Source organism: Eurosta solidaginis, chromosome 4 (assembly GCF_040869045.1).
Source record: "Eurosta solidaginis isolate ZX-2024a chromosome 4, ASM4086904v1, whole genome shotgun sequence".
NCBI classification, from domain to species: Eukaryota; Metazoa; Arthropoda; class Insecta; order Diptera; family Tephritidae; genus Eurosta; species Eurosta solidaginis.
The window spans coordinates 12502363-12517209 of record NC_090322.1 but is presented as its reverse complement, the minus strand read 5'-3'; the positions used below and the strand labels follow the sequence as shown (position 1 = coordinate 12517209).

General features: G+C 35.4%; 1 protein-coding gene across 9 annotated transcripts in view; it reads left to right on the top strand.

The window, feature by feature from the left end:
• LOC137249051 (sodium/potassium/calcium exchanger 4) overlaps positions 1–14847 on the top strand; it is a 75772-nt gene that overhangs the window by 26621 nt on the left and 34304 nt on the right. Inside the window, exon 1 of one of the 9 annotated variants that reach the window (XM_067780171.1) lies at positions 1191–1610. The exons of the other annotated variants lie outside the window; for them this stretch is intronic. Coding sequence (XP_067636272.1) covers positions 1601–1610 — 10 coding nt within the window. The 5' untranslated portion in view covers positions 1191–1600. Of the gene's footprint in view, positions 1–1190; positions 1611–14847 lie in introns of those variants that run through there. 9 annotated transcript variants of the gene reach the window in all.

Sequence of the window (14847 nt, the reverse complement as noted above, 5' to 3'; positions counted from 1 at the left end):
TGCCGAGTGTCGTCGCCCTAAAAAAAGAATAATAAAATAACTATGCATATATTCAGCGATTCGCTCCATACCGCCCTCATGTAGATTATATCTGCTCGAAAATGGACGAAAATTTTAAAGATACCTCTCAATTATGAGAATATCGGTAATTTAAAGTAACCTCGATGCCGGCGTGCACACGAAACTATACATTAAGGGGACAAGTAATCAAACCTTAAAAAAACGATAGAGATGGTTGGTTCCTCAAAAGGCTAACACAGCTTACGTCAAGAAATGCATGTACACAGAGAAAAATTTTAAAAATTGTATATTCCTTATATATATATAACAAAAAAAGTCACGCCATAATCTAGAAAAGATCGTACTTAAAAGTAATAATCGTCTCAATTTAAACCCGGTTTCAAAAGTATATACAAAAAACAAGCGCAACTATTCAAGCTTCGAAATTTTCTAAACTCCAAAGTCTGATTCACCTAATTATACCTTTTTCATATCAATCTCACTACCAGAAACAACAAATACTTAAAAAGAAAATTATTTAAAAAATTAATCGTAAGCGCGCTGTTAGCTAATGGCAGTGAAATCGATTCAAACCGCAAACAAAAAACAAAGTAAAGTATTTCAAGCAGAAAAAGTGCGAATCTGTTTAATTGCACAGCTGTCTGGACAGGCTTGTGCTGCTGCAGTTGTAGGTGCGGTAAGAGGTGTGTGTCACAAAAAGTGCTGACTTTAAATGAGAAAAATAAAACCAAGCTTAAAATAAACCAAGCCACCAAAAACCACTTAACTAAGATGAGCAAGTTGATCAGCACTCTGGAACTTGTGTGTTGAGAGCACGTGCTGTGTGTGTTGCAACGAGAGCGTTGTTGCGCTAGACTAGTTTTGTTGAGTTGCATTGCTTTTAAGTTACATTACAAGATTTGATGTTTTTTAATGCTGCTTTGTTGTTTTAAAACTACCGTTTAGTTGCATGGCCGGTTCTCTGTTATGCTTTTGATTGTTGTTTATTAATGTTTTATGTTGTTCTTTTGCTGCTCGTCTATGGTCTTTTGCGCTCCGGTGCTCTATGAACTCCCGGTGCTTTTTCTGTGCTATCAAGCCAGCACCTTTCTTGTCACTATAAACAGCAGTAAAACTAGATAGTTCTCTTATTTAGCTGTTAATCGTTAAACAGACAACAACTAATTCGTTGTTCGTATTTATTGACGAGTCTTATCGTACGCCGGTGTAAATTGACTAAGTTTGGTTATTATTTACATACAGATTAATGTGCACCGCGCTCGTTATTGACACCGCACGCGTAAGCAATATTTGTGCGCGCCGCAATTTACGGCAAGGCGCGTAAGCAAATAATTAAAAAAAAGAGAAAAAAAAATCAAAATATAAAAAAAAGTTGCAAGTGTTGTGGATACCAACAATTTAAATATATTTCGTAAATTATTTAATATATATCAAATTATATATGAAAAACCGCAAATTGCGGTATTAAGTGTAAAATATTGTGCAAAAGAAAGTGAACTTATTAAAAATAGTCAAATTACACTTTGCAACAACTGGATTACTTATTATGAGATTATAGTAATCGATTATTTCAGTACAAATGGAAAAAGGTAATGGTTTGTCGAATACTTTTTTTCACATTTTGAATGTAAACAAATTTTCATAACACTCCCATATGCCCTCACATATGTATAAATTCGATTCATATGAAAGTGCCTGAATTTCATATTAAAGTGCATAGAAAAAACACTTCTATATGAAGCCAAGGCATTTCGGTATCGTATTCCAATTTACAAGAACAAATTGACACCAAAAAAATGTTTCAAAATTTGTTTAGCACTTAGAAAAATTTTTATTCAAAAGGGGGCCATCACAATTCTTTAAACATTTAAATACTAAAATTTTTCTTTTCAATTTAAATAAGATTCAGTGTACATATACTTGTGTATATGTATTGTGCTTTGCACTTCAATATAAAAATTTTTGAGCAGCCCTGATTAAGTTTAATATAAAAAGAAAGAAGTAAGGACGGGACTGTCTTCGGCATAGAAAAAACACTTCTATATGAAGCCAAGGCATTTCGGTATCGTATTCCAATTTACAAGAACAAATTGACACCAAAAAAATTTTTCAAAATTTGTTTAGCACTTAGAAAAATTTTTATTCAAAAGGAGGCCATCACAATTCTTTAAACATTTAAATACTAAAATTTTTCTTTTCAATTTAAATAAGATTCAGTGTACATATACTTGAGTATATGTATTGTGCTTTGCACTTCAATATAAAAATTTTTGAGCAGCCCTGATTAAGTTTAATATAAAAAGAAAGAAGTAAGGACGGGACTGTCTTCGGCTGTGCCGAATACTTCATACCTTTCATGAATGGAGCTGAACAATATCTTATCCCGTTCGTAATATCCAAATAATCGGATGTATAAGATAAGAAATATATAGTGAACAGATGTACATACCTAAACAATTTTTAAGATAAATATAAAATAAAAAATGGCAAGAAACCCCCTTATCTGAACGATCGGTTGTATGGGATATATATTATATATAGCTCCGATCGAAATGATTTTTTCAGGAAATCTTCTATGATATATTAGAATAAATATCACCAAATTTAACGTTTTTATATTGGAAATTAAGAAAGAAATTGCCAAAAATCTTTCTATCTGAACGATCGGTTGTATGAGATATATGCTATATATAGCTCTGATCAAAGTGATTTTTTCAGGATATCTTCTATGATATATTAGAATATATATCACCGAGTTTTACGTTTATACTTTCTAAATTGCGACAGGAATGACCAAAATCGTCTTATCTGAACGATCGGTTGTATGGGAGATATATGTTATAGTGGTCCGATCCTACCGGATCCGACAAATGTCTAATATAATACAAAAATACATCCTTGTGCCAAATTTCATTGAGATATCTAAAAATTTGAGGGACTAGTTTGCGTTCAAACAGACAGACGGACGGACAGACGGACATGGCTATATCAACTCAGTTCGTCGCCCTGATCAATTCGGTATACTTAATGGTGAGTCTATCTTCTATTTTTCTCAACGTTACAAATATCGGACCAAAGTTAATATACCATTTCATGTTCATGAAAGGTATAAAAAGGTCGCCTGGATATATCAAAAATAATCTAGAAATACCTGAACGCGGCACAAACGACAGTTAGACAGAATTCAATTGTAGGACAACATATAAAACAATCTTCATTGCCCGTGAATACGAAAACATACGACTTTCATGCTAAAAGCCTGTATATACCCTAGAGAGAGTTATCTATCAAAGCGGACCCAGCTAATGTATAGATTTCCCAGATAATTTTCTATCTTAGCCATTTTATGTTAAGTTTTGTATGATTTCACTGCTAGTTTTAATTTAGAAAGTTGAAGCTTTAATAATGTAAAGGGCTTACTTCGCCTGCACCCGAATCTATAGCAAAACATGTGGGCTATATTCCAAAATGGTATACTGGCAATTTAATATTGTTTTGAAGCCAGTATTCACCTATGCTTCCTTAATTTGGTGGCCGAAAACCACGCAAAGCACAGCAATAACAAAGTTACTTAAACAAACTGCAGCGACTAGTTTTTATTGGCATAACGAATGCGATGAGAACGTCCCTGCTGACGTACTTAGAGTTCCTTAGGGGGAACACCTTCCTTCCCTACTCTAATAGAGAAAGAAGGAACACTTGCTGCTCTCTGAGCTAAAGAGCGGAGACGTGATAGGGCATACGAAACTAAGGAGAAAATTTATAAGAAATTTCGTATTTCAGATACGTAATGCAATCGCGCTAATGCTCAGAATCCCGTATAACTTTGTGGTGTCCATTGTGGCCAGAACTCTTTGAGAAACAAGGAATCCATATACTAAAAACGGCTGCTTGCATCTATGGCCGAATTTTAAGAAATCGATACCAATGGGATGCTATGTTTTTCAGACAGAAATCCATGCAATAGAAGTTTGTGGTAAAGAATGCCAACGAGGAGGCGGAGCCTCGAGCAGTATCCTCAGACAGCCTTGTGCGCCTTGCAGTATTACAAAATTACTTCTAAGGTAGTGCATGAATGCCTTGGAGTGTTAAATGATCTGAGAGCCAAAAATAAGGTTTTGTTATGATGGTTTCTTGGGCATCAGGGACAATGAACGACTACCTAGTCAAGCACGGTGTTAAAGCAGCATTCTATAGCTCAGAGCTCTTACATGGACTCATAAAATCACACACTAGGGAAATCATAAGTAACTGGGAAACAAAGCAATTCAGACAACTCTGGCTTGAATATACAGGGCAAAGAGAGGCCAAATTTTGTATACGCCCAGCAACGAGAGTATCAGCCAAACTCATTAATCTAAGCAGAGACAACCTAAGTAAGTTTAATCTATCCAATACACAACTACGCCGCTTCTGTAAAAATTACATACTCTCAATGAATCTAACTGTCTACAGCTAGTTTTAAAGAGAAACTTACGCTCACGGCGCTCCCTAAATCCTTATCATATCAACTGCCACTGCTAATCTAAGGTAGACGGAAATTTGTTATTTTAACAGGGTGACATTAATAATTGTTAGTTAGCAGAGCAGAGCTAGGCGGCTACCGTTGTAGGATGGTAGCGGGCTACACCGAAAATGTAAAGGTTCAAGGCCTGGAAAAAGCAACATTAATATCTTTAGGAAAAATTGTTTAAATAAAAAACACTAAATTCAGAATCAAAATCTTTCGCGAATCGATTCGTCTGTTATTTACGAAAAAATATAATTACAAAATGTCGGTTGAACTGATGCGAAATTCGGTTAATTTTACCAGCTTTTTTTTAGTCTATAAGATCGTAATAACCATGAAAACCTTGCAAATGAAACCATTTTTCATATAAGTTTAAATTTTACACTGTTTTGGGGCTTTTGGAGAGGTTTGCGCGCTTTCAAGAGTTGCTCTTGTTTGTGGTTTGTACGCATAAAGTTCAGAAATTTCTCGAATTTAATTACCACACCTCGTACTAGTTGGTAAACTGAGATAATGAAGAAAAAACAGCACAAAAATACTTGTAAAGAAAAAGAATTAAAAACACCATAAAGTAAATACAAATGCAACAATACAGCAATAAAAACTTCCATATAAGATTACATTCATGATTATTTGGAAAAATTGGATTTCTCCATAGATAACAGATTAAATAAAATCTGCAAAATGATGTGGAAAATTAAATTGTTTGACATTTTCGGACGTTTTACGACTTCGCAGCTAAAAAAAACAAAATCAAGTGCGGCATAACTGTATATATGCAACAACAAATAATAAAAACATTGATATAGAATAACAACCAACAACAGCAGTACAAACAAAATAAAATTGGAAAATAAAAAATTTTTAAATATATAAAACATTTACCATTTGCCAAAAAGGAAAAGAGACACAATGAAACGAGTTTCAATTAAACAAGTAAGAATATCTTATTTCGAGTAAAACCGAATATTTTATACCTAGTTGTGGGCTTTAACAAATTTTAAGAATCTTTAGTCGCTGAGACAAAGCAATTTTCTTACATCGCACTATCCTAATCAATTTCAAACATTCTGCTAAAGATGTCGAAATCATTAATAAAGCCGTTATTCAAGAAGCCGGCTTAAACGGTTTGAACTAAAAAACTAATTTTTTTTAAAGAAGAGATATGAATTTAATTTATTTTAAATGCTTTTAATATCTCGTAAATGAGCACACAAGTGGCCCAATGAAACCAGGCTAGTCCTGTTCACTATTTTTTTAAATTTTTATTTTCGCCAACGCAGTGGTTCGTTAAGCGTCAAGATCTAAAACTGCTAGCTTCTCCAACCCAATTGTCAACCTCACCTACTCGAGGCGAATCCTGTTTCTTTAGCATGACGACCCTAAATACCTCATGGAACTAGGGGTTGGGGGCGGTACGGCCTAGAAGGTTTAATGTGGTCATATTAAATCGTTCCCGAGATGGTGGGGCTTTTGTTACCGGAACATCAAAACCCAGAAGAATTAAACAAGGAGTGCCGCAGGAACTGTCCTATACCCACTTTTCGTTACTTTAACATATTGATGCCCCTTCCCCACCAGAAGGAGTTGCCATTGTGTCTTACGCCATCCATGTATGAGCTTTACTATAAGTTGCGACTCGGCGACCGTATTTACAACGCCAATGAGGCAAATGTTGGCAAAATTAAACATCAACGTCGATGGCATTACGGTTCGGACTATCGTAACCCCAAATATACTGGGTGGTACGTTCGATCACGGCCTATATTTTGATGAGCATGCAGAGCAATTGTAACTTGAGTTCAGAGACGTAACAAAGTCCCTCGCTGACAGCACTTGGAACGAAGACAAAGACAGCTCGCAGCTATTTATAAAGGAATTGGCCTGCCACTTGTAAACTTGTAAACAGAACTGCTACGGGATATCTTCTTATGTCTCCACACCATCTACACAGTTAAGCGAGAATACTTTCCTTGGCGGAGGAGATAATTTAATGCTGCACAGTTTCAGAAACAGAAATCTGGGCTACCCAACAGGCATCCGATTGAAGAGGCCCCGCCTCCCAGGAACTTAGAGTCATATTCGTAAGTACTATGAAGAAATTCGAGCTCAAGAAGTCAGCCGTATATAGAAAAGAAGCATAAAAATGCCTTCAGAGCCAACCACAAAACGTCGTCAAATTACTAAGCGAACAAATGCTCGGTGAACTCCGTTCTTCCAGACAAATGCCTTAAACTCACAGTTGAAGAAAGCAATATCACCAGGGAGACGAGCGTCACTCTTAACTTCGACATACCCAATGTATGTCCTGCATGTAATGTATCCCAATTGCAATGTGGAGCACGCCTCTAACGGCCATGTCTCAACGGTTCAACCATGTTGAAACTGCAAGCTTTCTCGGAGTCCTATTAGAGGGTGTTGATGAAAATTTGTAAGTGTGAATGGTGTGCGGCACTTCTACAACAACAACAACACCCTCTAGTGCAGCTGGGTATAAAACTGTAGCAAAAACTCACAAACCAAATTTAACAGCAATACATTTTTTTGTTAGGAAGGTTAAAAAGCTGCTAAGTGTTATTCAATGCGTGTAAATCCATAATAAAGGTAGAGGTACAACAACAATAAACTGCATACAATTGCATTTAAAAAAGAAGGTCAGAAAGTGGAGATAAAGAGAAATACAAGAAAAAAGGTAAAAGAAACTTTAAATTAAAAAGCTTATGGTCTTTCGAACACGCTTTTACCTTAAGCACGCGACTCAAGTAAAAAAAAAACAATTAAACAAATATTAAATTAATTAAGAAAAAATAAAAATCAATTTCTCAAGACAGCGAGGAAAAGTGCAAAACAAGTTTTCAAAATATTGTGTTGTTCAATGTGCGTGAATATAAATTCGGATGTGGACTTGAAGACGCATTGTTTTTTTTACTTTTTTTCTCATTAAAATTAAATAATAATTTTTTTTAATATTTTTATTTTATTATTATTTTTTTTTTTTCAATGTTGTGAAAATATCAAATTCCTTTATTTTCAACAAACAAATCACAATATTAGCAATTGCTAATTTTATTACCAATTGTTGGCAGCACTTTTGTTTGTAAATAAATACATTTACTATTATTATTATTTGCATTGTTTTGCATGGCCTTTTTTTATTTGTGCGCTTGAAAATTATTTCATTATGCTACCTTCATTTTATTTTGTTAAATGGGAATTATTTTTGTAAGCTTGGCCTCAATTGCGGCCATTTGGCTGCACGGGAAAAAAATAGTAAAAAATATATAAATTTACCACTTTTATGTAGATATACAACAACAACAATACTAATCGGTAATTATTTATTCATGTAAACCAAATGTCGTTAGCCGTTTTGGCGTAGCGACAAAAATGTAAACAAACAAAAAAATTTCAAAGTCAACCCCACCCCACGCAATTGGCGATTATGCACAATTGATTTGTTTGTTGCGAATGTATGTATGCTAAGCGCTAAGAATAAATAATAAGCTGTTTATTGTTGTAGCAGTGGTTGAGAACGCGTACGATCGCTGTACTTTCTGAGCCATTAATATTGGGCACTTTATTGCTAGAGCGGACAAAAAAGAAAGCTTGCCTCCCACTGAATAACTTGGCCTCTCTTCGTTGCACTTAGAAGTTTTAATAAAGAGGTTTATGTTTTTCTTTAAAAACGTTATAAATCCAGTTTCTATTTATTCATAAACTTCAACTTCACAATTTAACTTTTAATTTGTCCACGATATGCGGTTGCCGGTAGATAATGCATGACTGCTGGTCGGTTGCCGTTTTGTTGATGGCGATGGCCCTTCGTGGGTGTTGGCGCCCTCTATATCGCCGCGCACGGCTGCGCGTAAGGATGGCGCGCGCCGCTGTCTAATTATGTATGTAGGCGGTCTAAACACCCACCGTGGAAAAATTCTGTCAGCACAATGTAATATCTTCCAACATCATGCTGTTGACTGACTAATTTTGAGCTGGTTGGTTAGATGGTTGCTGTGCCGCACACATAGAAAAGACCCAAACCCAAGTAGCGCACCAGTCGCCATTATGATGCACATTCTCCTGCAATGTTTAAGTATGGCTTATCGGTGCTTCGCTCATACGAATTGGCGGGGACTTTGAACCTGCCGATGTCTACTACAGAGCATTTCCATACCTCTTGTATTTCCGGCAGTATATAACTGCCCATAGTTAGAAACCTAATGGGTACCTAGGCTGCGTATTCATACAGGTAGTGCGCGACTGTTTAAAGGAATTTCTATTATTTCAGCATACAGGCTAGCGGCCAGTGTGCCGTAATTGTGGCAATGATCCTAAAGATTTCTTTCCTTCATCTGTTTAGTAGGTCTTCTGTTCTCCTACTATCATAATTCCGCCAGATTTGCATGGTTATCTCACAGGCGCCCAAGGAGTACCAGCTGCAGACCGCTAACTTCTTGAGTCTGTCTTGTATGGTTTGATTGGTGTTAGGTTATGCATCTCGAGTGCCTCAGACGCATCTAGCAGTGTCCCTGCCTTTGCAAGTTCGTCTGCCTTCTGTTGATGTCGTTGCGGTAAGGACACTCCCCGAAGGCCTTGGGGAGTGTTATCGATGTTCATGGTCCATTGCCGGATGCAGACTGTACGTTCCGTGTACGTAATAAGCTACATAAAGGTACTATCCCGACCAGCACGGGAACGACCACATGAAACCTTCTAAGCCATACCGCCCTCCCACCCCCTAGATCCTTCAAAAGTTCTGGGTCGCCAGAGCCTCGGCTATTAATGAAACAGGATTCGCCACAGGTAGGTGAGGACAATTGGGTTGGAGAAGCTTTATATTGCGCTGGCAACGCCTTGAGAGGGTTGCGCTACACAACGCCTTGAATCAATTTGGTATTTTAGTCGTGTCTTACGACAGGCATACCTACCGCAGGTATATTCTAAGCCCCCTAACCCGCTGCCTTCTCGTTGCCCTCAATGTTCCTAATATTTAATATTGGCGCCGTTTTTAACGCTGCTACAATAAAGTCAGCGCTGGTTAGCGCAGAACGAAGCAAATTTCTCTGTCAGTGCTAGATTTAGCGGCCCCGGCGTCATTGAGTTTAAGTATTTGTCAATTAACGTTTTGTAAAAGATGAAAAGGGCGGAACCGCTCGTAATTGACCTTTTAAACCGAAAAATTGATTTCCTTACAGCTTTCGCCAAACGCAACACCTTTCGTTAACCGAATCCAGGTTTTTACAGATGTCGCTCACTTCCTTTGCTCTTAGCATTCATAAGTGAGATATTTGCGCCATTGAGTTGTAGTGTTGCCAATTTTAGTTTGGCTAGCGCCATTGCGCTATTGAGAAAAAGTGCTTCACGTCTGTGAGGCCACCTATCATACAAAACGAAATAGCTCAACACCACACAGAGTTACACAATCTTAGGATCGACTTCATTGCGGTGGGAAATACAGTTCCAGCATGAAAAGATGTTGTTGTTGTTGCTGTTGTGGTTGTAGAAATAAAGATTCTCTCTGAAGTTTGGACCTTCAAGGCCATACTATCAGCGTAAACCAATTCACCAATTGGCTGGCTGTGCCCAAGCCGGATCTACATAATGTAATGGAAAAGCGAATTCAACCGAATTCGCCGTGTAGCAGAGTGTCAAGTCAAAACCAAAAATTTGAATTGATTTCGGTTAAGTGATGTCTTGTTGTACCAAATTTTGCAAGGAACATTGTAGGAACAAGCAATCTGCTGATAGGATAGCACCACCTTGTATCAATCAACGCTAAGCCAAAGTGATCACGTCATGTTTGACGCCAGGCATAGCACTAAAGCTAATGATGTAACTGAGTAGTAAATTAGTACTGCGTACCTCCGAAATAAACTTCAGCTAAATGACTTCAGTGAGCTTGGAAGAACAAGTGGTGTGATGAAAGAACGGCTCGCTCTGTATTGCCAAGTCATGTGGAGCGAAGAGATACGCTTAGTGAGAAAATAGAAAGATTAGGTCAACAGTCGTCTGTTCCAGGAGCTTCCGCTTCTGGCTGACAGGAATCAAAACCGAAACTGCTATCCTAATTCCGGCAGATAACAGATGGTTTCAAGTGTGTAACATATTTTTGCTGGAACAAAAATTGCGACCTATGGTAACAGAAGTACATATAAGACGTACTTAAATTCCCCCCAGCGGGTTAGGGGATTAGAATATACCCACGGTAGGTGTGCCAGTCGTAAGAGGCGACTAAAATACCAAATAGATTCAAGGGGTTGTATAGCGCAACAAATCGTTCCCCAGATGGTCGTACTATTTTATGCATTTAACACTAACCTCCCATGACTAAAAGTAAATAATACGCTGACTTCGATAGCTCAATCCCTAAGGATAGAAATTACATTTGACCATACGGGAAGCTATTCAAACACGTAGCTGAAGAGCTGGTAAAAGTATGTATACACTCTTACTGCCTAATATGGTTGATGGAGCGCATGCTTCTGCGCCAATTACCGCTTCTATTTAATGTCGTATATAACATTATGTTCAAATGGTCGGTCCGTGAGGACCTCATATAAACTGAATGAGTTCGTATTTTTGCACATATGACTATATGTGGCTTATTGTGTGAAATACTAAGCTCCATGAACTGAATTGAAATTATCAGTACGGCTTCAAAGCGCGTAGGTCTACTATCAAAACGATTTTCAAGATACGCCAAATCTTGAAGAGTACCACTAATAGAGGATTCAATACGACCTCACCTTTGTGTAGGCTCAATGCTGATTTTAACAATGCGAAAAAGAGTTGCCTCTTAAATGAGGTATTCATAAAGCATAGCATGGTTTTTGTTCACACTAGTCCCTAAGAAACTCCCTTTCTATTAACTACACTCCTTTCACAATGGAGACATTTAACACGGCTTATTCACTATATTTGCTGTTGTTGTTTTACATGCGTTTCTGTTTACTACAGGGCGTTTTATTCAGGGGCCGAAACTGTTATTCCTTTTATAATATAATTCCTTGAAAAACTATTAATTTTGGACTTTTAATATATTTGGATCAAGATAAAAATTATTTTCGGATTTTTATTACCTGAGTCCGATAAAACTAGTTAAACTCGGACTTTTAAAAATAAAAGTCCGGAAATAAAAGTTAAGTCGGGACTTTTATTTTTAAGACCAAAATAAAAGTCCGGCTTAATAACAAAGAAACGACTTATCCGAATTAAAAAAAAAAAAATTTCGGATAAGCCGGTTATCAAGCCGGACTCTTATTTTGGCCTTAAAAAATAAAAGTCCCGATTTAACTTTTATTTCCGGACTTTTATTTTTAAAAGTCCGAGTTTAACTAGTTCTACCGGACTGAAAAAATAAAAATACAGATTCTACTTTTATATGTGGACTTGTATGGAAAAAGTTCGAAAAATAAAAAGGATCCATGATTCTACATGATATTGCTATAAGGATACCTGGGAACTCGAAACATTTTCACCTAGGACAATTTTTTGACCAGGACTTTTTCGACTCCGAAAAAGAAAAATTATTAATTTCCGTCCCTGGTTTTATTGCAACTGGTTTGCTAAAGAACGCGCCCAATTTTCAAAGAAATAATTCATAAAATTTGTTAACCCCAAATATTATACATAAATATCTACATCATCATAGTATATTCTCGACTTAATATTTACTAACAGCTAGAACGCCGCTAATTGCCTCTAATTAACTGTAACTAGAATTTTATTGCCTTGCTCAATATTTTGATAACTTTGCAACCTTTATAGGCTGCTTTGAAAGCTCAGGAAAGATAAAAAAGGCTATCTGAGTAATTATAACATATATACAAATTAGAAGTTATGACTAAATTATTTTATTTTCACTTTTCCTACCTTAGCGACAAAAAAGATTAAAAATGCATAAAATTTGTTCATATGATTATTTTTGTTTGGATAATTTCTAGATTACTTAGTTCTTGGCCACAAATAAATTTAGTCATAAACATGCAATTATTAGTAATCATTAAACAGTCATCTATCAGAAATAGTCTGGCATATCTCAGCAATCGCTCGACTTGCGCTGAGTTGAGTGAAAGGTGTTGTTGTTGTAGTTGCAACTAGTCACTATTTGTTTAGATGTTTGTTATTATTGTATTTACAATTACTTACAATTGTTTTCGTATTTGTTATAATCAAATATTGTATAAGGTTTGTAAACCTTTTTCGTTGTTGTTATTTATCATAATCACAAATGTTAAATATTGTCTTAATTAGTTTATGAACATTAGACGTTAGATATGTGCAAATAATTTATTTTGTTGTTGCTTTCTTGCAGTTTTTTTCTAACAAAACAAGGACCGAGTTAAGGTTATGTTTTTGAAACTTCAATTCAAAATGTGAGATGAAAAGAATTTGTTAAAATTTTACTTAATTTTTTCTGTCAAAAGTAATTTTTAAATTTGTATTTTGACAGGAAAAAAGAACAAAGACAAATTTTAATTTTTAATGCTAACTTATGTCAAAATTGAATTTTAAACTAGACTCAAGCTCTTGAGTCATCAGGAAGTGTCCTGTAATACAAAGAAGCATTGGATAGACTTCGCACAGGTTGGATCATACATCTATACTGGGTTCCTGGCCATAAAGGGAAGCTAACGAAAAGGCCGATTAGTTGACAAAGGAGGGTGTTTATCAACAGTTCAACCATCGCCAAAAGCGGATTCGAACCCCACTCCCGCCAGAAAAGGCTTTTGAAGAGATTTAAAAGGTATAATGGCTGAAATCTTGCCCGTCCGGATGTCACATTGTTTTAATTTTTCGCAAATTTACCCAATTTTTTTTTTCTTTCTTTTTTATGTAAGAAATATAAGGGGTAAAGTATATCAATCATTCCACTTAAAAAGCTTCATTGCTTCGATTTGAATGAAATTTGGTGAAATTGCTGTGCTATATAGCAGTGTTAATTTCACTTAAGTTCGCTCCTAAATTTTGGATGGTTACGAAGATATAAGCGTCTGAATTCTCAATTTTTTTTTTGTGGAAGCCATTTTTCTATAAATCATAAGTCGTTTAATTGGCTTTCTAAGAAGAAATGAATAAAACAGTTTCTAAAGTATTTTTTCCATTCTTTTCGAATATGAATATAAAAAATTTTTTAGAAAAATTTTAGTAAAAATTTTATTAAAAAATTTTTTTTTTAATTTTTTTCAAAGAGGGACATTTTTCATATTTTTATTTTTAAATAAAAGCTTGATATTTTTCCTTTAAAATGATACCTATTTTATTTTGGCACGCGATAATTTCTTTAATACATTTTTATTTTAAACATATAGAGTTCCAGCTAAAATTCACCCATAAATTTTATAATTTTTATTTTTTATTTTTTTTTTTTCAAGTTTGAACATTTTATGTATTTTTATTCTATTTTTAAATAAAAGCTTGATATTTTTCCTTGAAAATGATACCTATCTTGTTATGCTGCCCGATAATTTCTTTGATACATTTTTTTTTAACATCATAGAGGTACAGAATAAATGTATCAATTTTTTTATGCGCGCTTTAACTAGCTTTTTTTATTTTCATTATTTCATTGTATAAAATATTAATAAATTGTAATAAAAATAAAGTTTTGTACAAATAAATAAATATAATCAAAAATATACACCCCGAAGTACAGATTGGTTTATCAAAATTTTCCCGCCTAAGGCCACGCCACTGTGTTTTGGCTGATGCCAGTGGTACTCACACGGTGTGTGTTTGCGTCCATCACGAAAACGTAAACCTTATGCTGAAATCTGTCAACTTCAAAGAAGTGACTCTTGGAACTGACTTTCCTTTTGAAAGTTATGAATATGTTTTTAAAATAATTAACTGCAGAAGTAATACTGCGGAATGCAATCTCAATGAGTGTCAAAAATGTCCCGGAGTTGAGATATTTAAAATGTCTTTAAAATCAGTTCTTGAAAATAAAGATATAGAAAAAGTAGAGTGTGTAAGCTGGCAACAAACACACAGATGTACATTGCTCACTATAGTTTCGAATTTGGAAGATTTTGTGGAAGAACTATGCGATCGCATTTACAAGTTAAAGCCTCATTTATATATTGCCAAACAACAGTCGAGCTTTTTCAAAGATAGAAGAGAAAACCTAAAAGAAGGTGAATTTCTCGTAACACGTGACTTTGCTGAAAATTACTCTTTCATTGCTCAAGATGCGCACAATCTTTTCACTGGAATAATGACCAGATGACGATATTCACTGTCGTTTTTTATTATAAGGAAGGAAATACTGTTTCACATAAAAGTATGGCAATTTTATCAGATAGTCTGAAACATGACAT